The following is a 25,791-nucleotide window of genomic DNA, read 5'->3' on the forward strand; positions in this document are numbered from 1 at the left end:
GACTGGGACTTTTTGGCTTAGAAAAGAGGAGACTGAGGGGGGATATGCTAGAGGTCTGTACATTTATGACTGGTGTGGAAACAGTGAATAAAGAAAAGTTAGTTACTTATTCCCACAATAATAAGTGGGAATAAGTAAATAATGATGGGGGCTAATTTAGCTACAACTAATAAGTAAAGAGATCTTGGAGTTATCGTGGACAGTTCTCTGAAGATGTCCCACAGTGTGCAGCCGCGGTCAAAAAAGCAAACAGGATGTTAGGAGTCATTAAAAAAGGGATAGAAAATAAGACCCAGAACATCTTACTGCCCCTGTATAAAACTATGGTACGCCCACATCTTGAAAACTGTGTACAGATGTGGTCTCCTCACCTCAGAAAAGATATTTTGGCCTTGGAAAGGGTTCAGAAAAGGGCAACTAAAATGATTAGGGGTTTGGAACGGGTCCCATATGAGGAGAGGTTAAAGCGACTGGGACTTTCAGCTTAGAAAAGAGGAGACTGAGGGGGGATATGATAGAGGTCTATAAAATCATGAGTGGTGTGGAGAGGGCTGATAAAGAAAAGTTATTTATTAGTTCCCTAAATAGAAGAACTAGAGGACACCAAATGAAATTAATGGGGAGCAGGTTTAAAACTCATAAAAGAAAGTTCTTCTTCACACAGCGTGTAGTCAACCTGTGGAACTCCTTGCCAGAGGAGGCTGTGAAGGCTAGGACTATAATAGAGTTTAAAGAGAAGCTGGATAAATTCATGGAGGTTAGGTCCATCAATGGCTCTGAGCCAGGCTGGGCAGGGAATGGGACCCCTGGCCTCTGTCTGTCAGAGAGCGGAGATGGATGGCAGGGGAGGCATCGCTAGATCATTGCCTGTTTGGTTCACCCTCTCTGGGGCACCTGCTATTGGCCGCTGTCGGCAGACAGGACACCGGGCTGGATGGACCTTTGCTCTGACACAGTACGGCCGTTCTTGTGTCCTTATGCTCCGTCTGCTCCGTCTGCCTGACTGCCTGTCTGCCTGACTGCTCCGTCTGTCCGTCTGCCTGACTGCCTGTCTGCCTGACTGCTCCGTCTGTCTGTCTGCCTGACTGCTCCATCTGTCTGTCTGCCTGACTGCCTGACTGCTCTGTCTGTCTGTCTGCCTGACTGCTCCGTCTGCTCTGTCTGTCTGTCTGCCTGACTGCTCCGTCTGCCTGTGTGCCTGTCTGCTCCGTCTGTCTGTCTGCCTGACTGCTCCGTCTGCTCCGTCTGTCTGTCTGCCTGACTGCTCCGTCTGCTCCGTCTGCTCCGTCTGTCTGTCTGCCTGACTGCTCCGTCTGTCTGTCTGCCTGACTGCCTGACTGCTCCGTCTGCTCCGTCTGTCTGTCTGCCTGACTGCTCCGTCTGCTCCGTCTGTCTGTCTGCCTGACTGCTCCGTCTGCTCTGTCTGTCTGTCTGCCTGACTGCTCCGTCTGCTCCGTCTGCTCCGTCTGTCTGTCTGCCTGACTGCCTGACTGCTCCGTCTGCTCCGTCTGTCTGTCTGCCTGACTGCTCCGTCTGCTCCATCTGTCTGTCTGCCTGACTGCTCCGTCTGCTCCGTCTGTCTGTCTGCCTGACTGCTCCGTCTGCTCCATCTGTCTGTCTGCCTGACTGCCTGACTGCTCCGTCTGCTCCGTCTGTCTGTCTGCCTGACTGCTCCGTCTGCTCCGTCTGTCTGTCTGCCTGACTGCCTGACTGCTCCGTCTGCTCCGTCTGTCTTTCTGCCTGACTGCTCCGTCTGCTCTGTCTGCCTGACTGCTCCGTCTGCTCCGTCTGCTCCGTCTGTCTGCCTGACTGCCTGACTGCTCCGTCTGCTCCGTCTGTCTGTCTGCCTGACTGCTCCGTCTGTCTGTCTGCCTGACTGCTCCGTCTGCTCCGTCTGCTCCGTCTGTCTGCCTGACTGCTCCGTCTGCTCCGTCTGTCTGTCTGCCTGACTGCTCCGTCTGCTCCGTCTGTCTGTCTGCCTGACTGCTCCGTCTGTCTGTCTGCCTGACTGCTCCGTCTGCTCCGTCTGTCTGTCTGCCTGACTGCTCTGTCTGTCTGTCTGCCTGACTGCTCTGTCTGTCTGCTCTGTCTGCCTGACTGCTCTGACTGCTCTGTCTGTCTGCTCTGTCTGCCTGACTGCTCTGTCTGTCTGTCTGCCTGACTGCTCCATCTGCTCCGTCTGCTCTGTCTGCCTGACTGCTCTGTCTGCTCTGTCTGTCCGTCTGCCTGACTGCCTGACTGCTCCGTCTGCTCTGTCTGTCTGTCTGCCTGACTGCTCCGTCTGCTCCGTCTGCTCCGTCTGCCTGACTGCTCCGTCTGCTCTGTCTGTCCGTCTGCCTGACTGCCTGACTGCTCCGTCTGCTCCGTCTGTCTGTCTACCTGACTGCTCCGTCTGCTCCGTCTGTCTGTCTGCCTGACTGCTCCGTCTGCTCCGTCTGTCTGTCTGCCTGACTGCTCCGTCTGCTCCGTCTGCTCTGTCTGCCTGACTGCTCCGTCTGTCTGTCTGCCTGACTGCTCCGTCTGTCTGTCTGCCTGACTGCTCCGTCTGCTCCGTCTGTCTGTCTGCCTGACTGCTCTGTCTGTCTGTCTGCCTGACTGCTCTGTCTGTCTGCTCTGTCTGCCTGACTGCTCTGACTGCTCTGTCTGTCTGCTCTGTCTGCCTGACTGCTCTGTCTGTCTGTCTGCCTGACTGCTCCATCTGCTCCGTCTGCTCTGTCTGCCTGACTGCTCTGTCTGCTCTGTCTGTCCGTCTGCCTGACTGCCTGACTGCTCCGTCTGCTCCGTCTGTCTGTCTGCCTGACTGCTCCGTCTGCTCCGTCTGTCTGTCTGCCTGACTGCTCCGTCTGCTCCGTCTGTCTGTCTGCCTGACTGCTCCGTCTGCTCTGTCTGTCCGTCTGCCTGACTGCCTGACTGCTCCGTCTGCTCCGTCTGTCTGTCTGCCTGACTGCTCCGTCTGCTCCGTCTGTCTGTCTGCCTGACTGCTCCGTCTGCTCCATCTGCTCTGTCTGCCTGACTGCTCCGTCTGCTCTGTCTGTCTGTGTGCCTGTCTGCCTGACTGCTCTGTCTGTCTGCTCTGTCTGCCTGACTGCTCTGACTGCTCTGTCTGTCTGCTCTGTGTGCCTGACTGCTCTGTCTGTCTGTCTGCCTGACTGCTCCGTCTGTCTGTCTGCCTGACTGCTCCATCTGCTCTGTCTGTCTGCTCTGTCTGTCTGCTCCGTCTGCTCTGTCTGTCTGTGTGCCTGACTGCTCTGTCTGTCTGTCTGCCTGACTGCTCTGTCTGCTCTGTCTGTCTGTCTGTCTGCCTGACTGCTCTGTCTGCCTGCTCTGCTGCCTGACTGCTCTGTCTGTCTGTCTGCCTGACTGCTCCGTCTGTCTGTCTGCCTGACTGCTCTGTCTGCTCTGTCTGCCTGACTGCTCTGTCTGTCTGTCTGCCTGACTGCTCTCTCTGCCTGCTCTGCTGCCTGACTGTCTGCTCTGTCTGTCTGTTTGCTCTCGCCTCCCTTTCTCTGTGCGTCTGCCCCTCCTCCCCCATCTCTGGCTCCTCTTTCCCTGCTCCCTCTGTTTGTTCCCCTTCTTCCCCTTCTTCCTTCCTGCCCCCATCGCCCCCTTTGCCCGGCCACTGCCTCGTGCTCCCTCACTCCTGCTCGCCCTGGCTCTCCTGCAGATACTTGATCATCGAGAACTTCATCCCTCCGGAGGAGAAGAACAAGATCATGAACCGCCTGTACTACGACTGTGAGGAGGACCAGTGGAAGTTCCAGCCGCTTGTGCCTGCCGGGGGGTAAGGTGGCCGTTTGGGAAGGGGGCAGCGCCCCCTAGTGGCTGCAGGGAGTGGTTTCCGAGCGGAGAGCATTAGCAGTCTGGGATGCAGGAGCGGGCGGAGGCTGTTGCTGTCTCATGGCGCAGAGACCCCCTTCCCACCACGGCCCCGTGGCGCTGCCCAGCTCCCGAACCCCCCGGGGCTGGGCTCAGAGGGGCTCTGGTGAACAGGCAGGGCCACGGCGTGGGGGCGAGGAGTCCCTGAGGGGCCTGCCCGGCCGCGGCCCCAGCACAGCCTGTCCCGGTGCTCAGGGCGCCCGCGTCGGCACAGCCAGAGCCCGGCCCCAGGAACCGGTGGGGAGGCACACAGCCGCCACGACGGTCTGAGCAGGCCCTGGGGGGCAGGGAATCCAGGCCAGCTGCCCCGTCTGCTCCGGCCCCGAGCTGCTGCTGGTTTGGGGATCCCTGTTTGAGTGCCAGGCCCAGGCTGCAGGCCCGCGCTCCTGGCCAGGCTGGGGGCACAGGGAGCAGGCGACGCGCCCGGCTGGGTCAGACCAGGCCCCCCGCCGCGGCCCGGGAACGCTTCCGGGCAAGCGCGCAGGAGAGAGCGAACTTGGAGCCTCTGCCCTTGTCCGCCCCCAGCCTCCGGCCCCTGCCTGGACCCACATCCCAGGGTCGCCCCAGCCCCGGGGGCCGGGCGCACGGCAGCGCGCTCCCGAGTAACCCGGCACGGCCACGCAGCCAGCTGCGGGCCTGGGGCCGAGGGGAGCTGGAGGGCGGCTTCTGCCGCTCCCCCAGGAGGGAGGGCAGTGTGGGGAAGAGCCGGCTTCCCTTGGGCAAGAGGGGCGGGGCAGGGGCAGGAGGGATGGAGCAGGGTGGGGCTGGGGCAGGAGGGATGGAGCAGGGTGGGGCTGGGGCAGCACAGGATGGAGCAGGGCGGGGCAGGGGCAGGAGGGATGGAGCAGGGTGGGGCTGGGGCAGGAGGGATGGAGCAGGGCGGGGCTGGGGCAGCACAGGATGGAGCAGGGCAGGGCTGGGGCAGGAGGGGTGGAGCAGGGCGGGGCCGGGGCAGGAGGGGCGGGGCAGGGCAGGGCCGGGGCAGGACGGGTGGAGCAGGGTGGGGCTGGGGCAGGAGGGGTGGAGCAGGGTAGGGCCGGGGCAGGACGGGCAGGGCGGGGCTGGGGCAGGGCAGGATGGAGCAGGGCGGGGCTGGGGCAGGAGGGGTGGAGCAGGGCAGGGCTGGGGCAGGAGGGGTGGAGCAGGGCAGGGCTGGGGCAGGATGGAGCAGGGCGGAGCGGGGCAGGAGCAGAGCGGGGCCGGGGCAGGAGGGGCGGAGCAGGGCAGGGCCGGGGCAGGACGGGCGGAGCAGGGTGGGGCTGGGGCAGGAGGGGTGGAGCAGGGTAGGGCCGGGGCAGGACGGGCAGGGCGGGGCTGGGGCAGGGCAGGACGGGCAGGGCGGGGCTGGGGCAGGAGGGGTGGAGCAGGGCAGGGCTGGGGCAGGATGGAGCAGGGCGGAGCGGGGCAGGAGCAGAGCAGGGCCGGGGCAGGAGGGGCGGGGCAGGGCCAGGGAGGAGGGGCAGTGAGGGGCAGGATGGGCGGGGCCGGGGCAGGTGGGGCCCTTTCTGAGGCGGGGGGTTGTTCTGGCTGGCGGAGCTGTGTGTGCACCCGGCTGGTGGTGCGGTGGCTGCGGGACGGGGGGGCCCACGCCCAGCGGCATGGCCCCGGCGGTTGCTGCCCTCCCACGCCAGGAGGGCAGCTCGGCTCCCCCCTCAGCACGTGCTGGCTCAGGAGCCCCGGGGGCTGGGCTCTGGCATCTGCGGCCCCCGCGCTGCGCAGCCAAACCTTTCCAGCCTGGCTCCTTGGGCGCCTGGTGGAGCGAGGGGGGGGCCGAGCTGCCGAATGTCCGTCTGTCCGGGGAGCCGAGGGGGGAGCCGAGCTTCCGAATGTCCGTGTGTCCGGGGAGCCGAGGGGGGGGCCGAGCTTCCGAATGTCCGTGTGTCCGGGGAGCCGAGGGGGGGCCGAGCTGCCGAATGTCCGTCTGTCCGGGGAGCCGAGGGGGGAGCCGAGCTGCCGAATGTCCGTCTGTCCGGGGAGCCGAGGGGGGGCCGAGCTTCCGAATGTCCGTCTGTCCGGGGAGCCGAGGGGGAGCCGAGCTGCCGAATGTCCGTGTGTCCGGGGAGCCGAGGGGGGGCCGAGCTGCCGAATGTCCGTCTGTCCGGGGAGCCGAGGGGGGGCCAAGCTTCCAAATGTCCGTCTGTCCGGGGAGCCGAGGGGGAGCCGAGCTGCCGAATGTCCGTGTGTCCGGGGAGCCGAGGGGGGGCCGAGCTTCCGAATGTCCGTCTGTCCGGGGAGCCGAGGGGGAGCCGAGCTGCCGAATGTCCGTGTGTCCGGGGAGCCGAGGGGGGGCCGAGCTGCCGAATGTCCGTCTGTCCGGGGAGCCGAGGGGGGGCCAAGCTTCCAAATGTCCGTCTGTCCGGGGAGCCGAGGGGGAGCCGAGCTGCCGAATGTCCGTCTGTCCGGGGAGCCGAGGGGGGGCCGAGCTTCCGAATGTCCGTCTGTCCGGGGAGCCGAGGGGGGAGCCGAGCTGCCGAATGTCCGTCTGTCCGGGGAGCCGAGGGGGGGCCAAGCTTCCAAATGTCCGTCTGTCCGGGGAGCCGAGGGGGAGCCGAGCTGCCGAATGTCCGTCTGTCCGGGGAGCCGAGGGGGGGCCGAGCTTCCGAATGTCCGTCTGTCCGGGGAGCCGAGGGGGGGCCGAGCTTCCGAATGTCCGTCTGTCCGGGGAGCCAAGGGGGAGCCGAGCTGCCGAATGTCCGTCTGTCCGGGGAGCCGAGGGGGGGGCCGAGCTGCCGAATGTCCGTCTGTCCGGGGAGCCGAGGGGGGGGCCGAGCTTCCGAATGTCCGTCTGTCCGGGGAGCCGAGGGGGGGCCGAGCTGCCGAATGTCCGTCTGTCCGGGGAGCCGAGGGGGGGCCGAGCTGCCGAATGTCCGTGTGTCCGGGGAGCCGAGGGGGGGGCCGAGCTGCCGAATGTCCGTGTGTCCGGGGAGCCGAGGGGGGGGCCGAGCTGCCGAATGTCCGTCTGTCCGGGGAGCCGAGGGGGGCGCCGAGCTGCCGAATGTCCGTCTGTCCGGGGAGCCGAGGGGGGGGCCGAGCTTCCGAATGTCCGTCTGTCCGGGGAGCCGAGGGGGGGCCGAGCTGCCGAATGTCCGTCTGTCCGGGGAGCCGAGGGGGGGCCGAGCTGCCGAATGTCCGTCTGTCCGGGGAGCCGAGGGGGGGCCGAGCTGCCGAATGTCCGTCTGTCCGGGGAGCCGAGGGGGGGGCCGAGCTGCCGAATGTCCGTGTGTCCGGGGAGCCGAGGGGGGGGCCGAGCTTCCGAATGTCCGTGTGTCCGGGGAGCCGAGGGGGGGCCGAGCTGCCGAATGTCCGTCTGTCCGGGGAGCCGAGGGGGGGCCGAGCTGCCGAAACGTCCGTCTGTCCGGGGAGCCGAGGGGGGAGCCAAGCTGCCTAAATGTCCGTCTGTCCGGGGAGCCGAGGGGGGAGCCGAGCTGCCGAATGTCCGTCTGTCCGGGGAGCCGAGGGGGGAGCCGAGCTGCCGAATGTCCGTCTGTCCGGGGAGCCGAGGGGGGGCCGAGCTGCCGAATGTCCGTCTGTCCGGGGAGCCGAGGGGGGGCCGAGCTGCCGAATGTCCGTCTGTCCGGGGAGCCGAGGGGGGGGCCGAGCTGCCTAAATGTCCGTGTGTCCGGGGAGCCGAGGGGGGAGCCGAGGGGGGGGCCGAGGGGGGAGCCGAGCTGCCGAATGTCCGTCTGTCCGGGGAGCCGAGGGGGGGCCGAGCTGCCGAATGTCCGTCTGTCCGGGGAGCCGAGGGGGGGCCGAGCTGCCGAATGTCCGTCTGTCCGGGGAGCTGAGGGGGGGGGGCCGAGCTGCCTAAATGTCCGTGTGTCCGGGGAGCCGAGGGGGGAGCCGAGCTGCCGAATGTCCGTGTGTCCGGGGAGCCGTGCTGCCGAATGTCCGTGTGTCCGGGGAGCCGAGGGGGGAGCCGAGCTGCCGAATGTCCGTGTGTCCGGGGAGCCGTGCTGCCGAATGTCCGTCTGTCCGGGGAGCCGAGGGGGGAGCCGTGACGTCTCCTTGTGCCTGTCTCCTCAGCAGCAGCCAGATGAAGAAGCGGCCGACGTCGGCCGTGGGCTACAAGAGGCCCATCAGCCAGTATGCGCGGGTGGCCATGGCCATGGGGTCCCACCCCAGATACCGGGTGAGTGTGGGCCCTGGCGGGGGCGGGGACCGGTGGCGGCTGGCCCGTGGATGCAGGTGGCGCCGTCGAGGGAACGGCTCCTCCGTTCTCTGGTGCATCGTCCGGCAGCGGGAGGCGCTCGGCTTTGGGTGCGGAGCTGGGGCGAGTCGGCTGGGACCGTGGGTCTCTCAGCCGGGGGGAGGGGTTTTCGTCTGCCTGGTGCCTGAGCACGTTGGCCTGGGAAGAGGAGTTAGCCCCGAGCCGTGCCCGGCTCCTCACAGATTGCACTGTCAGAGCCTCTGCCCCACAGCCCTGGAACCTCAGAGCAGCCCCACTGGTCAAAGGTCCATCCAGCCGGGTCCTGTCTGCCCAGCGGCCAGTGCCAGAGGGAGTGAACAGAGCAGGGACTCGCCACCTGATCCCTCTCCTGTCGCCCATTCCCAGACAAACAGAGGCCAGGGACACCACCCCTACCCAGCCTGGCTAAAGCCATTGATGGACCCAAGCTCCATGAATCTTTCTAGCTCTTTTTTCAACCCTGTTAAAGTTCTAGCCTTCACCACATCCTCTGGCGAGGAGTTCCACAGGTTGACTGTGTGCTGAGTGAAGAAAAACTTCTATTTGTTTGTTTGAAACCTGCTGCCCATTAGTTTCATTTGGTGGCCCCTAGTTCTTATATCGTGGGAATAAGTAAATCACTTTTCCGTATTGACTGTCTCCGCACCACTCCTGATTGTAGAGACCTCTCTCCTATCCCCAGTCGCTTTAACCTCCCCTCATCTGGGACCCGGGCCAACCCCGTCAGCATTTTAGTTGCCCTTCTCTGAACCTTTTCCAATGCTGCCAGCCAAACTCCCCAGCAGTAGCGCCTTGCCCCCCTCTCCTCCCCGCCCGGCCCTCTCCTGGGTCAGGACAGGGAACAAAGCGCAGGAACCGGTAAGAACATAAGAACATAAGAACGGCCGTACTGGGTCAGCCCGAAGGTCCATCTAGCCCGGGATCCCGTCTGCCGACAGTGGCCAGCGCCAGGTGCCCCAGAGAGGGTGGACCGAAGACAGTGATCAAGCAGGAAGCTGACGATTTGTGTCGACCACACGACTAGTCGACCGGGCCCCGCTGTGGCTCTGCAGTTTAAACGCTGTAGGGGCCGGGCGGGCAGGGAGCCTGGCTCCTACTACACTCGGGGTGTGTCTAGACTGCAGGGTTTTGTCGACAAAACTATCCCTGCGTCTCCACTGCTGCCGCGTCCTGTGGACACAGCGACGGCGGCAAAGCGCATCCTGCGGGGAATACGCCTCTTGCCGACAGCTCCGTGGCCAGGCGGCTATTGCCTGTGCTCCGTCCTTCGCGACACTCCCAGTCGACAGCGCGGCTCTTTCTCGCCTGGCCACAAAGCCTCTGTCAGCAAAAGCCTGGAGTCTAGACGTATCCTTGCTCTGCAGAGTCCGGGACCCAGCCCGAGTCCTGGCTCCCGCCAGGACCCAGACCGCTGCGCCTCTGCCTCCCCTGTCCCCTCGCTGCACGGATGGTGCTGGGGGGAATCTGCTTTTAAGCTGGCTCCCCCCAGCACCGGCTCCTCTCCCCCCTTTCTGCGTCTGATACAGGGTGAGTAGTTGAGTAGTGACTAGACTAGCCGCTTCCATCCCTGGCGGCACCCCGGGCTCCGTGCGCAGCGTGGAGCCAGGGAACAGCGCGGCCCCGGGGCCGGGACTGGCCCAGGGCGGGCTAATGATACTGGGGGGCTGGGCGGGCTGGGCAGGCGACGAGGGAGCGCTCAGCCCCGGGGAGAGGCAACAACCCGGCACCTGGAATAGAGGGCAGCTGAGAGCAAAGCAATTGTGGTTGGAGAAGAGAATTCCGGCTCGCCTGCCAGCCGGCAGGTCCCGTTAGCTCCCCCCGGCAGGAGAGACCCTGCACCCCGGGGGCCGCACGTGGGGCACTTCCCAAGTGGGGGAGCAGCTTCCGTGTGAGGGGAGATTTATGAGACCGGGACTTTGCAGCCAGGGGAAGAGACGACTAAGAGGGGACGTGGCAGAGGAAGTTGTTGCTGGTGGGAGAAAGTGAATAAGGAAGTGTTATTTGCTCCTTCTCATGACACAAGAACCAGGAGCTAGCCAGGGAAAGGAATAGGCAGCAAGTTTAAAACAAACAAAAGGAAGGTTTTTTTCACACAGTGCATGGTCAACCTGTGGAACTCCTCGCCAGAGGATGTTGTGAAGAGCAAGGCTATAACAGGGTTCACTGAAGAGCTAGATACATTGATGGGGATGGGTCTATCAATGGCTGTTAACCAGGCTGGACATGCTCTGAGTGTCTTTAGCCCCAGGTGGGGGGCCGCTGACCCACAGAAAAATCAGCTGGGGGCCCCACACCGGTGAGAAGCCCCTGACCGAGAAGGAGAAAGCCCCTCCCCACATTCCCCTCGCTGGGGGGCAGGCTGTAGATTCTGTGTCTGGGGAGTCTGGCCTCCAGCCGCCCCCTGGCGGAGCCCGCAGTGACTCCGGGCATCGCTCTCGGTTTCTCCCGGGCGGGGCAGGCTGAGAACATCCTGTTCCTGGAGCTGGACCTCTCCCCGCCGGCCGTGTTTGAGTTCGAGCTGACCGGGGACCCGGGCGAGCAGGACCCGCGAGCGCAGCACCTGGAGAGACTGATGCGCCTGGACAGCCTGCTGGAGCGGCCGGCGGCCTCCCGCGTCAGGAAGTCCCGATCCTGGTGAGTGCTGCTGGCGCCTGGAGGAGGGACCCAGGGGAGGCGGGACGCCGGGGGCACAAGGGCACGGGGCGGGCGCAGCTCGGAGGCCCACCCTGGCCTGGAGGAGGGGCCCAGGGGAGGCAGGACGCCCTGGCCTGGAGGAGGGGCCCAGGGGAGGCGGGACGCCGGGGGCACAAGGGCACGGGGCGGGCGCAGCTCGGAGGCCCACCCTGGCCTGGAGGAGGGGCCCAGGGGAGGCGGGATGCCGGGGGCACAAGGGCACGGGGTGGGAGCAGCTCGGAGGCCCACCCTGGCCTGGAGGAGGGGGCCCAAGGGAGGCGGGACGCCCTGGCGTGGAGGAGGGGCCCAGGGGAGGCGGGACGCCGGGGGCGCAAGGGCACGGGGTGGGAGCAGCTCGGAGGCCCGCCCTGGCCTGGAGGAGGGGCCATGGGGAGGCGGGACGCTGGGGGCACAAGGGCACGGGGTGGGAGCAGCTTGGAGGCCCACCCTGGCCTGGAGGAGGGGCCCAGGGGAGGCGGGACGCCCTGGCCCGGAGGAGGGGCCCAGGGGAGGCGGGACGCTGGGGACACAAGGGCACGGGGCGGGCGCAGCTCGGAGGCCCGCCCTGGCCTGGAGGAGGGGCCCAAGGGAGGCGGGACACCCTGGCCTGGAGGAGGGGCCCAGGGGAGGCGGGACGCCGGGGGCACAAGGGCACGGGGCGGGCGCAGCTCGGAGGCCCACCCTGGCCTGGAGGAGGGGCCCAGGGGAGGCGGGACGCCGGGGGCACGGGGCGGGCGCAGCTCGGAGGCCCACCCTGGCCTGGAGGAGGGGCCCAAGGGAGGCGGGACGCCGGGGGCGCAAGGGCACGGGGCGGGCGCAGCTTGGAGGCCCACCCTGGCCTGGAGGAGGGGCCCAGGGGAGGCGGGACACCCTGGCCTGGAGGAGGGACCCAGGGGAGGCGGGACGCCGGGGGCACGGGGCGGGCGCAGCTCGGAGGCCCACCCTGGCCTGGAGGAGGGGCCCAGGGGAGGCGGGACGCTGGGGCGCAAGGGCACGGGGCGGGCGCAGCTTGGAGGCCCACCCTGGCCTGGAGGAGGGGCCCAGGGGAGGCGGGACACCCTGGCCTGGAGGAGGGGCCCAGGGGAGGCGGGACGCCGGGGGCACGGGGCGGGCGCAGCTCGGAGGCCCACCCTGGCCTGGAGGAGGGGCCCAGGGGAGGCGGGACGCTGGGGCGCAAGGGCACGGGGCGGGCGCAGCTTGGAGGCCCACCCTGGCCTGGAGGAGGGGCCCAGGGGAGGCGGGACACCCTGGCCTGGAGGAGGGGCCCAGGGGAGGCGGGACGCCGGGGGCACGGGGCGGGCGCAGCTCGGAGGCCCACCCTGGCCTGGAGGAGGGGCCATGGGGAGGCGGGACGCCGGGGGCACAAGGGCACGGGGCGGGAGCAGCTCGGAGGCCCACCCTGGCCTGGAGGAGGGGCCCAAGGGAGGCGGGACGCCGGGGGCACGGGGCGGGCGCAGCTCGGAGGCCCGCCCTGGCCTGGAGGAGGGGCCCAGGGGAGGCGGGACGCCCTGGCCTGGAGGAGGGGCCCAGGGGAGGCGGGACGCCGGGGGCACGGGGCGGGCGCAGCTCGGAGGCCCGCCCTGGCCTGGAGGAGGGGCCCAGGGGAGGCGGGACACCCTGGCATGGAGGAGGGGCCCAGGGGAGGCGGGACACCCTGGCATGGAGGAGGGGCCCAGGGGAGGCGGGACACCCTGGCATGGAGGAGGGGCCCAGGGGAGGCGGGACACCCTGGCATGGAGGAGGGGCCCAGGGGAGGCGGGACGCCCTGGCCTGGAGGAGGGGCCCAGGGGAGGCGGGACGCCGGGGGCACGGGGCGGGCGCAGCTCGGAGGCCCGCCCTGGCCTGGCAGGGAAGAGCTTACGCCCAGCAGCACTCGAAGGAGGAGCCCGGCTCGGTGCTTGCCCCTGGGGCGTCTTGCGGAGACTCAGTGAGGAAGCTCCAGGCACGGAGAGAAACGCGTCCCGCTGGTCCCCGCGCTAGGGGCCATCTCCTGCTGGCCTGGGGCAAGGGACGGGCTCCCTGTACCACTGTCACAGAACCATGGGATGGAAGGGCCCTTGAGAGGCCATCGGTCCAGTTCCTGCCCTGCCAGCAGGGCCCAGCACTAGCTAGGCCACCCCCGACAGGTGTGTCCAACCTGCTCTGAAATATCCCCGGGGACGGGGATTCCACAACCCCCGGCAACTCATCCCAGTGTCTCACACCCTGGCGGGCAGGACGCTTCTCCTCCCGCCCAACCTCAACCTCCCGCGCTGCAGTTTAAGCCCCTTGCTTCCTGGCCTGTCCTCAGAGGCCACGGAGACACATTGTTCTCTCTCCTCCCTTTGACACCCTTTTAGACACCTGAAAACGGCTCTCATGCCCCCTCACTCTGCTCCTTTCCAAACTAAACCAGCCCAGTTCCTTCAGCCTTCCCTCATGGGGCCATTTCTCCATCTTTCCTGAAACACGGAGCCCAGAACTGGACACAATCCTCCAGCTGAGGCCCAACCAGCGCAGAGCAGAGCAGAGCGGGAGAACGACTCCTCGTGTCTTGCTCATAACACGCCTGTTACTGCAGCCCAGAGTCAGGTTTGCTTTTTGTGCAACAGCATCACCCTGCTGACTCCTATTCAGCTTGTGGTCCTCTCTGACCCCTAGATCCCTTTCCGCAGGGCTCCTCCCTAGACAGTCGCTTCCCATTCGGTGTGTGCGACACGGATTGTTCCTCCCTAGGTGGAGCACTTTGCATGTGTCCTTATTAAACTTCATCCTGTTTACCTCAGACCATTTCTCCGGATCAGTTTGAATTTTGACCCTTTCTCCAAAGCACTTGCAACTGCTCCCAGCTTGGGATCCTCTGCAAACTTAATAAGTGCACTCTCTATGCCAATATTTAAATCGTACATTTGTGATCGCCTCATCTCTAAAAAGCTACATTGGCATTAGAAAAGGTTCAGAGAAGGGCAACTAAAATGATGAGGGGTTTGGAACGGGTCCCATATGAGGAGAGATTAAAGAGACTTGGACTTTTCAGCTTGGAAAAGTGGAGACGAAGGGGGGATATGCTAGAGGTCTATAAAATCATGAGTGGTGTGGAGAGGGTGAATAAAGAAAAGTTATTTACTTGTTCCCATAATATAAGAACTAGGGGCCACCACATGAAACGAATAGGCAGCAGGTTTAAAACAAACCAAAGGAAGTTTTTCTTCACTCAGTGCACAGTCAACCTGTGGAACTCCTTGCTGAGGGATCATAGACTCATAGAACTAGAAGAGACCTCAGAGAGTCATCAAGTCCAGCCCCCTGCTCTAGGCAGGACCAATTCCAACTAAATCAACCCGGCCAGGGCTTTGTCAAGCTGAGACTTAAACACCTCTAGGGATGGAGACTCCACTACTTCCCTAGGGAACCCATCCCAGCGCTTCACCACCCTCCTAGGGAAATAGTTTTTCCTAATATCCAACCTGGACCTCCCCCACTGTAACTTGAGCCCATTGCTCCTTGTTCTGCCATCTGTCACCACTGAGAACAGCCTCTCTCCATCCTCTTTGGAACATCCCTTCAGGCAGTTGAAGGCTGCTCTCAAATCCCCCCTCACTCTTCGCTTCTGCAGACTAAACAGACCCAAGTCCCTCAGCCTCTCCTCATAAGTCATATGCTCCAGCCCCCGAATCATTTTGGTTGCCTCTGCTGGACCCTCGAGGAGGCTGTTGTCAAGTCACAGGGGCATTGTGCCCTACCGGGTTGTGGATTCACTTCAGGACAGAGTCGATTGGGGATAGATTGCTGCTTTTATTAATCTTGCTACAAAGACAAACGCAATACTGCCGAATGATTACACAGCTGCTCCAAAACACAAATCTCACCACCGCACTACCGTTACAGGCGTAATACTGGCACATGCACAGCTACTGCAAGCTAATCCAAATCATTAGCAGAGGCAAAGCGATACATGCAAATGAGCAACGGGCACTTGGAAATGCTTACGCCCCTTCGGGTCTGCGGGGCGTCCCGTTCCGGTCACCTCGCACCAGGCCGCAGTGCACGTGGCTCCCTTGTGAGGGAAAAGGTCCCTGGTGGAACCCCCCGAGGGACAGGGCCCCCGGCAGGTGTTCGACTCTGGCTGTTCACCGGGTGCACGTCCCCGGCCCAGCGCCAGTCTTATCACTCCTATGGGCTGAGACCGCTTGCTCTGCCCGGCCAGCACGACTGAGCTGCTAATAGCTCCTCTCTGAGCACGTGGCTCCTTATGCACTGACAGATGTGTGGGCGCATGAGCGTCTGTGGGCCGAGCCCCACTTGGTCAGACGCGTGCAGTGGAAATCCCAGAGGCGGGTAGAAATATAGCGGCGTAAGGAAAGTGGGGGGGTTGGACACCGAGACCAGAGACCAGTTCTTCTCTTTTTCTCGTCCCCCTCGCAGGTGCCAGACGCCCCGGTCGCTGCCCCCCTCAACAACTCACGTTTCCCTGGCGCCTGCACCCCCGCACGCCCCCGCCATGCCGGCACAGGAGTGACGCCTGGAGCCCGGCCCTGCCCTCGCCGCACCGCCAGGCCGCCGCCCCGCATCGGCTGCTTCGGAAAGCGCCCGGCCGGGAAGGGGATCGCCGCCGGCAGCTGCCCCCCCGCCTCGTCTTGTCCGGCTACTTCTCGTGTGTGTGTGCTCGTGCGACACGCGGCGCCCCTCCCCCCGGACCTGCCACCGTATTTATTTCTCTATTTATTTAGTTGGGGGGCGCCGGCAGATTTCAGCCCCTCCCCGCGGGCGCTGCGCTTTCCTGGCGCCCGGCCGTCCTGGCGCCCGGCGGGAGCAGCGCGGGGGCCTCGCTCTCGGCGGTGTGAGAGGAGGCCAGGCTCCCACAGATGCCCGGGCTGACGGCCAGGCCTTGCGCTTGCTGGCCACGGACAAAGGGGCCCTTTGGCCCCGCGCCCGCCACTCCCTGTGTGCTGGGCACCGCTGCCACCCGGGGAGGAAGGAGCCAGACCAAGGCCGCCGGGGAGCTACGGCTGCTGGGCCTCGGGTCCCAACGGCGCCCTTTGGCGAGGGCGGGGCCCCGTGCCGACGCTGGCGCGGTTCCCGGAGAGCTCGGGACGGGGCAGGCCGCCGGGGGCCCCACACTTATGGACTCGTGGGCAGGTCGCACGTGGGGGGCCGGGTCCACGGGGAAGCGGTTTGCCTGGTTCACTCCGCTGGGCTGAGACGGTCCTGCCGCCGGGGCGGCGAGCAGCACCCGAGGGCTGGTCCCAGCGAGTGCTCTGTGCCCAGGGCCAGGGAGCTCGGGGCTTGGAGCCTTCGGCCCCTGTGGCCACTTCCCGCTCCTCGCCCGGCCCGGCTGTGCGGGGTCCGCGGTCGGGGGCGCCCCAGCCTGGGATCTACCCCAGCTCCGCGGCCGCCCCCGCCTCCGGCAGCACGGCGGAGCCCTGGGCTCTTTGGGGGGGCAGCCCCGCCCGTGCCTGCTGGGACCTGCGGGTCCTGTGGCCACGCGCCTCTTCCGAGCTGAGGGCAGCGGCTGCTTTCTCCCCGGTGCGGGGAGGCCCCAGCCAGGCAGCAGGGAGCTGCCACGTGGGGCTGGCTCTGGCCCCTGCTTCTGCTTCTGCCTCTGCTGGGGCAGGCCGGCTCTGGCTCCTGCCCCGCCCGCCGTGGCCGGGAGGGAGGGGTGCGGGCAAGGCTGGCGAGGGAAGGCTGGACGCTGGCTCTGGGGTGGGGGAAGAGCTCCTGGCAGCCTGAGGAAGCACGTCCCGCTGGTGGCCACGGACCCGCCCTCCGCCAGGGATGTGGCTGGGTCCCAGGGGCACCGTCCCCGCCCCCAGAACCAGCCTGAGCGAGCGGAGGCGGCTGCAGAACGGCTCCTCCTGCCCGCCGGACTCCCGCGAGCACGCTGCACGGCTCTGCGCCAGGCACGCGGGTCCCCTCCAGCTCCTGCCCCGCCCTTCTGAGGGCTCCGGGCCGGGTGTGCAGGGGCCCGGCCCCGGGGCTCGCCAGGCCGAGGGCTCTCCCAGCCGCCGGGGCGCCGCACAGCCAGACGGAGACCCTCGTGATGGGGCCCATGTGCCAACCCTGCTGCTGACTCCCCGGAGGTTGGGGGTTGGACACGGACACTTGGGGGTCACGTCTTGGAGCGTGGGCGTTTCCAGGTTCAGCCCCCGATGGCTGGCGAGCGGCCGCGCCGTGGTTTGCATGCGCGCCGGGCTGCGGCGCCGCTTTGACACCCCTCCTGCGCGCGGACAGCGGGGATCTTGCACTCGCTGCCGCCAGTACCCTCAGCACACGGCCAAGACGGGCCCTCACTAAACACCCCGGGCCCGAGAGGAGAGCCAGGGAGCTCGCAGCGGGCTCTGCCCTCCGCCTCGGCAGGACAGGCCGGTCGCTCCCCAGCCGCACTGGGCTGCTGCAGCAACCTGGGGCGCCTGTTGCCGTTCGGTGTCCGCGGGCGAGTGTGCGAGCGAGTGTGCTTGTCGCCCCAGGGACTAGTTCCTTTCCGTGCGAGCAACGACAGGGCAAATTCCAGAGGGGTTAGCAGGTTGGGTTTTTGACTTTGATCAGCTGATTGGCTGGCCAGGGGAGGGCCTTGATTAGGACCAAATTTTTGTGCCTGTTGTTACGGTGATTTTATTTAGGAATCAGAAGTTGAGTGTCTGGTGGCCGCCCTGGTCGCTCTCTCCGGAGGCGTGCGCGGACATGCTCTCAGCCTCGGGACGTTGCACACCCCGGCCCGGCCCTTGTCCTCGCCCCCCGGCTTCAGGCGGGCGTGTCGGCGCCGGAAGGGCGCTTGGGTGCGGTGCTGCACCCTGCAACATGCCAACCAGGACAACAATAAAGGACGCGCATCACTGCAAAGAACGCTGCCGCCTCCTTCCTTGGTTTGCTTTGGCCAGGTGGGCCCCCAGCATCGGGGCAGGGCGCCCCAAACCAACCCCTGCAGAACGGCTGCAGCCAGCTCGGGGCAGGGGGCTGAGGCTGCAGCACCAATGCCGAGAGCCAGGCCGTGGGATTAGGCTGCCAGGCTCCGCCGTCCCTTCGCAACGGGCCCGCTAACCACACGGTGCTGCAGCGTCTGCTGGGGCGCCCTGGAGTGCGGCTGGGGGAGCCCGAGCCCTGCCCCCGCAGGCGTGGCCCCGGGCAGGCTCGCAACGCGGGGCAAGGAGCCGCCAGGGGTGACAGCGAAGAGCAGGAGGGGTCGGGAGGTGCCTGGGCACAGCAGGGAGACACGACTGGCTGGATTCAGGGCGCAGCAGGGTCAGGGCAGCTAGAGCCTCCTGCCACGTGCCTAGAACACTGCGTTTAGCGGCCAGCCCCGTGGGTCCCAAACAGCATCGCGCCCCCTTTGGATTTCTGAGAACCCTCCCCCCACACACCATGGAGGGAGAATTGATGGGGGGAGGGGGGCTGGGTCATCTCGTGCCCCCCAGTTTGGAAACCCGGGGTCTAACCAAGTGTCTGCCTGGCCAGTTCTTGCCTCACCCCACCCTGGCCAGCAGTGTCACTGGCTCCGCTCCCCCGGGGCTCCCTCCACGAATTTCTAGTGAAGTTGTCACAGCCCTTTGCTTCGTTGGGGAAACAAGCCAAGGGACGCCAGCCCCCTAGTCCCGGCTCAGCCCAGCGGCTCGTCTTCCTGGTCCCGGCCATGTTCATCCTGCTTGTGCTGGGCTGGGCAGCTCTGCCTTGCACGGGCGGGCCGGCTTCCCGCCTCTGCCACACCAACCTGCCCTGCTGCATACTTTGCTAACATTGGCCAGCCCCACCTGGGTGTCTGTAATGGGACTAGGCCCTAAGGCCAACAGGGCCATAGAGAAGTCCTCCAGGCAGCTAGAGAGGCTAGGAGGAAACCAGCCAATTAGGGAACAGGAGGGATTATATAAGAGGAGCTGCAGAACTCGCAGCAGCTTGATAGCAGCCCAGACCCTGAAGGGAGAAAGTCTGGGCAGGTGGGCAGGGAAATCGGCGGCTGACAGCGCCAGGGAGAGCTGAGAACGGGGAGCTCTTGAGAGACTGCAGAAGTGTGATAGGGCCCTGCAGGAAGGGCGAGGACTTGTCTCCAGGAGAGGGAGCCCTGGGGGCACCACTCTCAGCCTGAGGCAGTGGCTTTGAACAAAGAGATGCTCTACAGAGGGCACGGGGAGGGGCCCCCGGTTGGAGGCCTGTGGGACTCGGCTGGAGGGCTGCCCGAGTGAGGAACCTGCACTTGGCCAAATGGTGCTCGCATGAGGTGGGTGCTGACCCCGCTGCAGAGACTCAGTCGTCCTGGGATCAAGCAGCCGCTCAGGACTCGCTCCTCCTGCCATTTCCCCAGCTTGCAGCAGGAATTCCTGGTACTCCCCAAGTGCCGGCCTTGGCCAGTGTCATGCGAAACTTCCTCCAGGCCCACACGCCTGCCAGGGCTGTCTGCGTGGTGGGGCGGGCCGACCCGCCCGCTAGCGCTAACGCTGCCAGCCTGGAGTCCTCAGCCCTCTCCGGCGTGATAGCCGGGTCCCAGGCCGCTGGGGCCGGGGGGCTCAAAGACGAGCGGCTGTCGGCGGGATCCAGTCCCGAGGGATTTCACTCGAACCCGGGTGTCCTCACTAGTTCCAAACCCCGCGGCCACGAGATTCACGCTTAGGTGCTCAAGTGAGACTGCGAGGCAGCGAGCTGGTTTTCAGAGATGCCACTTCTGCTACCCCTGAGCACGTCAAGCCAACCGCTGGGCCGAAAGGGCTGGGGGCAGGTCCGTGGAGGCTCAGCCAGGCTGGGCAGGGCTGGTGTGTCGGGTGAGGAATGGGCGGGGGGAGCCTGAGGATTCCCTCTTCTTTCTGTTCCCTCCCTCCGGGGCACCTGGCACTGGCCGCTGTGGGCACCCTGGGCCGGATGGGCCTTTGGTCTGCCCCAGCCTGGCCGCTCGGCTGCCCGGTGACCAGCCCACGACACGGGAGCCGAGTGCGAGGGGCCCTGGCAGGGCGCGCTGTGGGCAGCCGGTCCAGCAGCACACACGGGCACGTGCAGGCTGGGGAAGCTGAGCAAACGGCCATGCCTGGTGGGCGGCGCTCGTGAGGACACCCCAAAGCTGGCACGGCCGGGCGCGCGGAAGGCGCTGACCCTATGGGGTGTGATCACCGGGCACACGCCCTCCCTGCAGTGCACCGGACGATGCCCAGACGACTCGGGTGTGGAGAGGCATTGGCAGGTCACTGCTTAGAAAGGTCGCGGCCGGGTCCATCTGAGGGTCGCGGCCGTGGGGGCGGGTCCTTCTGGGGCGTTGCGGGTGGGTGGGTCCGTCCGGGGGGGTCATGGCTGGGGGGGTGGGTTTGTCCGGGGGGGGTTAAGGCTGGGTGGGCAGGTCTGTTTGGGAGATCTCTGCCAGGCAGGTGGGTCTATCCGGGGGTCGCTGCCAGGTGGGCGGGTCCATCCGGGGGGGAAGTCCGTCCGGGGGGGGTCGCGGCCGGGCGGGCGGGTCCGTTCGGGGGGGGGTTGCGGCCGGGCGGGTCCTTCCGGGGGGGGGGGGGGGTCGCGGCCGGGCGGGCGGGTCTGTCCGGGGGGGGGGTCGCGGCCGGGCGGGTCCGTCCGGGGGGGGTCGTGGGCGGGCGGGCCGGTCTGTCTCCGTGGGAGCCGGGCAGTGCGGCGAGCAACGTGTAGAATGCGTCTGGCTACCGAGGCGGGTCGCCATGGCCACAGGGCCTCGCTGGGCTCCCCGGCGGTGGCGTGCCACGTTTCCCAGCCCCGGCGGTGGCGTGCCACGTTTCCCAGCCCCGGCGGTGGCGTGCCACGTTTCCCAGCCCCGGCGTGGCGTGCCACGTTTCCCAGCCCCGGCGGTGGCGTGCCACGTTTCCCAGCCCCGGCGGTGGCGTGCCACGTTTCCCAGCCCCGGCGTGGCGTGCCACGTTTCCCAGCCCCGGCGTGGCGTGCCACGTTTCCCAGCTCCGGCGGTGGCGTGCGCAGTGGCGCGCTGTGACGCCCCGGTGTCAGGCGCGAGCCGCCCGGGCGCCCCGGTGCTCAAGCCGGGCCCAGGTCCCGTCCCGCTCCGTGCCCGTTTCCCGAGGGCGATGCCTCCGTCACTTGGCCGAGAGCAGAGGCTGCGGGCTGGCCAGGAGGCAGGTGTTCTGCTTGTCAGACGCACCTGGGATCTTTCCTGGGGGAGAGCAGTCGCCCCGGTTTTACGACAACCGCATAGAAATCGGCGCACGTGTCACTCGCACACACAGGTCCCGCAGCGGCCGCTCTGCCGCCGCTCCCGCCAGCCCAGTGGCCCCCGCGCTTGGACAGGGGCGAGGAGCCGGGCTGTGCCAGGCATGGCTCAATGCTCCGTGTACGGCAGGACGGAACCCGAGCTTGATCGCGACACTCCGGCTTTCGGAGCCCGGCGCCCCAGCTGCCGTCCCGGGGCAGTGCGGGGCACGCGGGACACGTCGGACTGCTGGTGGGTGTTTACCTCGAGGGGGCTCCCGTTGTCGTGCTCCGTCAGATGCTGGGAGGGCTGCAGCTGGTTCATCCCGTTCACACGTGTGCGCCTTTGCTCTAGGGTCCCCGGCCTGCCCCCTTCGGCCGGCCTGCCTTTGGCTGCGTTCACAGCTCCGTGCTAGCCATTCTGCCCAGCGGATGCTGGCGTCTTCGGTCTCTGTCTTCACGCGCCTCTGCGAAGGACAGCTCGTCCCGAGGCAGCTGTGTCCCCTCCCGAGGAACAGGCAGGATCTCTCGCAGACTTACAAAGTGAAGAAGGACCAACTGATTCTAGAAGCAACGTCTTCCTACCGGTAATTCCTCACACACAACAGATCTTTCAATGCTATAAAACACAGCTTCTGAAAGCCCATCTCTAGAGCTCCCCAAAAGCAGCCTTGAAATACAGCCCGTGTCACTGCTGCTGTGTGTCAGGCCTGCCCAGGTGCGCGGTGGGACACGCGCCGGTCGGCCTCGGCTCCGTGTCCCCGGTCCCTGGAGCTGGCTGTGTGGGCAGCTCCGCCGCTTGTTCGGTTCCGTCCTGCGAGTCCAGAGCCCGGGGTGAGTCCCAGCGAGCGGGCGGAGCGAGGCCGTCCAGAGTCCGAAGGACCCGGGTGAGGAAACGCGCCGGCCGCAGCCTGCTGCTATGGATCCGTCTGGGGAAGGGTTATGCAGTTACACGCCCTCCCCCTTGCTCTCAGATGAGCAGTGGCCTCTCCCCGGCTCTGCGAGGTCTAGCCCAGCCCCGGGTAGAAGCGTGCGCCTGGTCCCGCCAGGAGAGCCCGGCCCGGGCGCGCACACCATGGCCCGAGGAGGAAACTCTGCACGGACCCTTCACGCGCAGCAAGGAAGCTCGTTTGGTTTTGTCGTGTGCCGCTCCCTGGCCTGGGGCAGTGGTGACCCCCCGTGGACTTTCTCCCGCCTTGCGGCTCCCCGCAAAGCCTGCGAGATCCCTCTTGCTGGCTGCCTGGATCTTCTTCTCTCAAGTCCCATTCTCGACTTCCGCCTGCTGCTCTGTGGCGCTCCTTTGTGCTTCTCTCACTTCTTACGCCCTTAGTCACCGTCCCTGGCCCCTCCTGCCCCGCTTGCACTCTGCCCTGGGCTCGCTCTTCAGTGGGGGGCCCTCTCTGCTCCCATGCCAGCTGTCACGTTACTGGATTTTGAGGGGAGCAGCTCGATCACTGCTGCACCCATGGGGGGAGGGGTGTTGGCCCCAAAAGTTGGTACAAACTATGGGCTATGTGAGGTGTCAAACAAAAGCTTATTGTCTACGGATTCTGCATCTGCTCTTCATTTATTGGTATAATGTCTGTGTGGAGTTATAATCCTGTGCTCTGGATGGAGACTGGAAGTTTCTTTGTATGTGGTTGAGCAGTGGGCGAGAAAAGCTCAGCCTGTGGACATGCTAATTAGCAAGGCTCCAGGGACAATAGATCTCTTAAGTACCAGAGACCCATCTGGGAAGGAATCTAGGTGCCTGGCCACTGACCATGTGACTGTCTCCAGCTTGGAAGAAGCTGGGGGGAGGAGGGGATATAAATATGCCATGTGGCCGACTCCATGTTGGTGCTCAGCTCAGCTTTTCATCCCAGATGCAAGAGTGCAGGGATCAATGAGCCAGGAAGAACTGTGGACCCATCCTGACATAGGATGTGCACCAAAGACTTTTAAGCCAGCAGCTATAACATCTCTGCTACGAGCCTGCATCGAGAACTGGGAGATTCGATGCATGTAATGTATGATACTTTAGCAACCTTACTCTCAGGCTGTGTCTAGACTGGCCACTTTTTCCGGAAAATCAGCCGCTTTTCTGGAAAAACTTGCCAGCTGTCTACACTGGCCGCTTGAATTTCCGCAAAAGCACTGACGATCTCATGTAAGATTGTCAGTGCTTTTGCGGAAATGCTATGCTGCTCCCGTTCGGGCAAAAATCTTTTTCCAAAAAACTTTTGCGCAAAAGGGCCAGTGTAGACAGCAGAGATTTGTTTTCCGCAAAAAAGCCCCGATCGAGAAAATGGCAATCGGGGCTTTTTTGCAGAAAACCGCGTCTAGATTGGCCATGGACGCTTTTCCACAAAAAGTGCTTTTGTGGAAAAGCATCCTGCCAATCTAGATGCTCTTTTCCGAAAATGCTTTTAACGGAAAACTTTTCCATTAAAAGCATTTCTGGAAAATCATGCCAGTGTAGACGTAGCCTCAGGCTTTTCTTTCTTGTAGCAATAAACCTTTAGAGTTTAGAGTCTAAAGGATTGGCTTAGTGTGATTTGCGGGTAAGATCCAGAGTGTAAATGGACCTGGGGTCTGTGGCTGGTTTCTTGGGATGGGACAGAACTTGTTCAGGGTAGGCGGGATTGAGTTCTAAAACCCCTCACCTGTGTATAGGCCCGGGGCCATCTGGGGCACGGCTAGAGCTGGGGTGTCGGAGGGGTTTTGCTCGGGAGGCTTCTGGCTGGCTAGGCAGGCTGCTGGAGCGCTCTGTGACTGGTTTGTGGCCTGTTTGGAAAGGTCTCCAGTCTGGGGCTGTAAGGGGCTCTGAGCCTGAGCAATTCGCCCTGAGCGGACGCCCTCGGCTGTGCCCAGACCCGGCCCGTCACACCAGCTGCTGCCTTTTGTTCTTGAGGGTCGTTTTTCTAACTCTGCACTTGTAGCCCTGGGGCGGGGCGGGCGCCCCGCAGCCAGCCGGAGATCTCCAAGGAGCCAGTAGCGCTCCCCTCCCTGGATCTCTTGCTAGACACACCACCTGGCCTGCCTGCTCTCCCGTCCCTCGTGGCTTTCCCCTTTCAAATGCTGGAGCTTGATGACAGCTGCAGACACTTGATCAGAGCGGCCAGGCAGGGTCAGTGCCCCCGAGGGAGGGCACAGAACAGGGACCCATCCCGTGACTCCTCCCCCGCCGCCCAGTCCCAGCTTTTGGCGAATAGCGGCTGGGGGCACCAGCCCCGCTCTTATGCTGGGCCTGATGCTTCTGCTTTGATATTCATTCAGACTCGGCCCTAAGGCTGCACTGACCGCGCTGCCTCCCTGCCCCCGGCTCTTGTCCGGGTCAGGAAGCATTCCCCGTGCAGCTTAGACCATTCCAAAGCCCCCTTTCCGCCCCAGCCCCTGGCACGGGACAGCGGGCGGGGGCGCCAGTGTCAGAGCAGGGGCACCACGTGCCCTCCCCCTTGCAGCCCCGAGCCGCACCTTTCAAGGTGCACCGCCCTGGCCCAGCAGCAGCCAGCAAAGTGGAGCCTGAATTGAAGCAAAGCTACTTCCTTCTGCCCCACCCTCTGCCAGGGTGTTTTGCTGCTGCGATTTCCTCAGAGACCAGGCCAGACTCTCGTGAGCCTCCCACCGGTGTTCCCAGGCTCGTTCCGACTTGGAGGCACTGCTCTCGGAAGCAGTCGGTTCCTGATTGGCTCCCGGTGCTGTCTGGCTCCCACTGCCCAAAGAGTGGGACTAACAGCAGTGCAGGTGGTGCCCACAAACCCCTGTGTGCTTGCCCTCATGGGATGAGATGTGCATATGCTGCAACACCATCCTGGCTAATACCCACTGATGGACCTAGCCGCCATGAATGTATCTTGTTCTTTTTGAACTCTGCTATAGTCTTAGTCTTTTCAACATCCTGTGGCAAGGAGTTCCACAGGTTGACTGTGTGCAGAAACACTGCCTTGTGTTTGTTTTTAAACCTGCTGCCTACTAACTTCATTTGGTAGCCTTGTAGCAGTGTAGCCAAGAGGGGGCACCCTAAGTCTCATTAGACGCAGTCACTCTCCATGGAAGCCACGCCCCTTGCTACACCTACTCTACAAAAAACTCAGAAATGGGGCAGTAGCAACCTCTGGCTCAACAGTCTGGAGGCCAGCTGCAAGGGGTGGTGGGATCCAGACACCCGCAGCAGTCTAGAAGGCAGTCTCATGGGGGGAACAGGCAATTCTAGCTAACGAGGGGACTATTGCTACCCCCGTGGTCAGTGGCAGGGGCCCACCCAACTCCACTGCACGGCAGTGGCAGAGACATTTGCAGTGGGTGAAAGGGGATCCCACACAACACACCAACCACTGTTGGGTGAGCCTCACCCTCGGGCAGCGGCGGGCTGCTCACACCTGCGCCCACTGGCCTTGGGTGCATCTGGCCCGCCGCACTCACAAGCATCTGCCTCCAAGAGGTCAAGGTGCCTGACACCGGGGGGCTCCAGCCAGCGGCAGAGCCCCACTGCAGAGAGCTGCTCCTGCCGGCGGCTGGCTCCCAATGAGCCGGGGCCCCGCCTCTTATACCTCCTGTTCCTCTGGAGGCTCCGCCCTTCACGTTCTGGCCTAGAGGCAGAGGCTTTTCCAGCTGCTACCGGCAGAGGGCGCGAGGCCCTTCCGGGCCGTGCTCTCCATGGAAAGCCGGGCGCCTTGCTACGGACGCCTAGTTCCTGTGCTATGAGACGGACCGGACCACACGTCCTGATTTACTCTGAGTGTATCAGCTTCTGTCACGTCCCCCCTTTGCCGCCTCTTTTCCGAGCTGCAACGTCCCAGTCGTATTCATCTTGCCTCACACCCAAACCCCTCATCAGTTTTGTTGCCCGTTTGAGTCCCTTTTCCAATGCCAATGGGTCTGTTTTTGAGACGGAGCAGCCACGTCTGCAAGCATGCGAGCGTACCGTGGCTGTGTGGCCGTATGACACTTCCTGTTTC

At 64.7% G+C, this 25,791-nt stretch overlaps 1 protein-coding gene across 2 annotated transcripts in view; it reads left to right on the forward strand.

Moving 5' to 3' along the window:
* The window catches only part of KIF3C (kinesin family member 3C), a 39,399-nt gene extending 21,842 nt beyond the window's left edge, over window positions 1-17,557 (forward strand). Inside the window, exons 5-8 of one of the 2 annotated variants that reach the window (XM_075923196.1) lie at window positions 3,665-3,781; window positions 7,900-8,005; window positions 10,521-10,696; window positions 15,140-17,557. In XM_075923196.1, coding sequence (XP_075779311.1) covers window positions 3,665-3,781; window positions 7,900-8,005; window positions 10,521-10,696; window positions 15,140-15,233 — 493 coding nt within the window. In that variant the 3' untranslated portion in view covers window positions 15,234-17,557. The remainder of the gene's footprint in view (window positions 1-3,664; window positions 3,782-7,899; window positions 8,006-10,520; window positions 10,697-15,139) is intronic. The other variant, XM_075923197.1, reaches the window with a different exon arrangement.
* The last annotated feature ends 8,234 nt before the right edge of the window (window positions 17,558-25,791 follow it).

This window comes from Pelodiscus sinensis, chromosome 3, assembly GCF_049634645.1.
Source record: "Pelodiscus sinensis isolate JC-2024 chromosome 3, ASM4963464v1, whole genome shotgun sequence".
In the NCBI taxonomy this organism is placed as follows: domain Eukaryota; kingdom Metazoa; phylum Chordata; order Testudines; family Trionychidae; genus Pelodiscus; species Pelodiscus sinensis.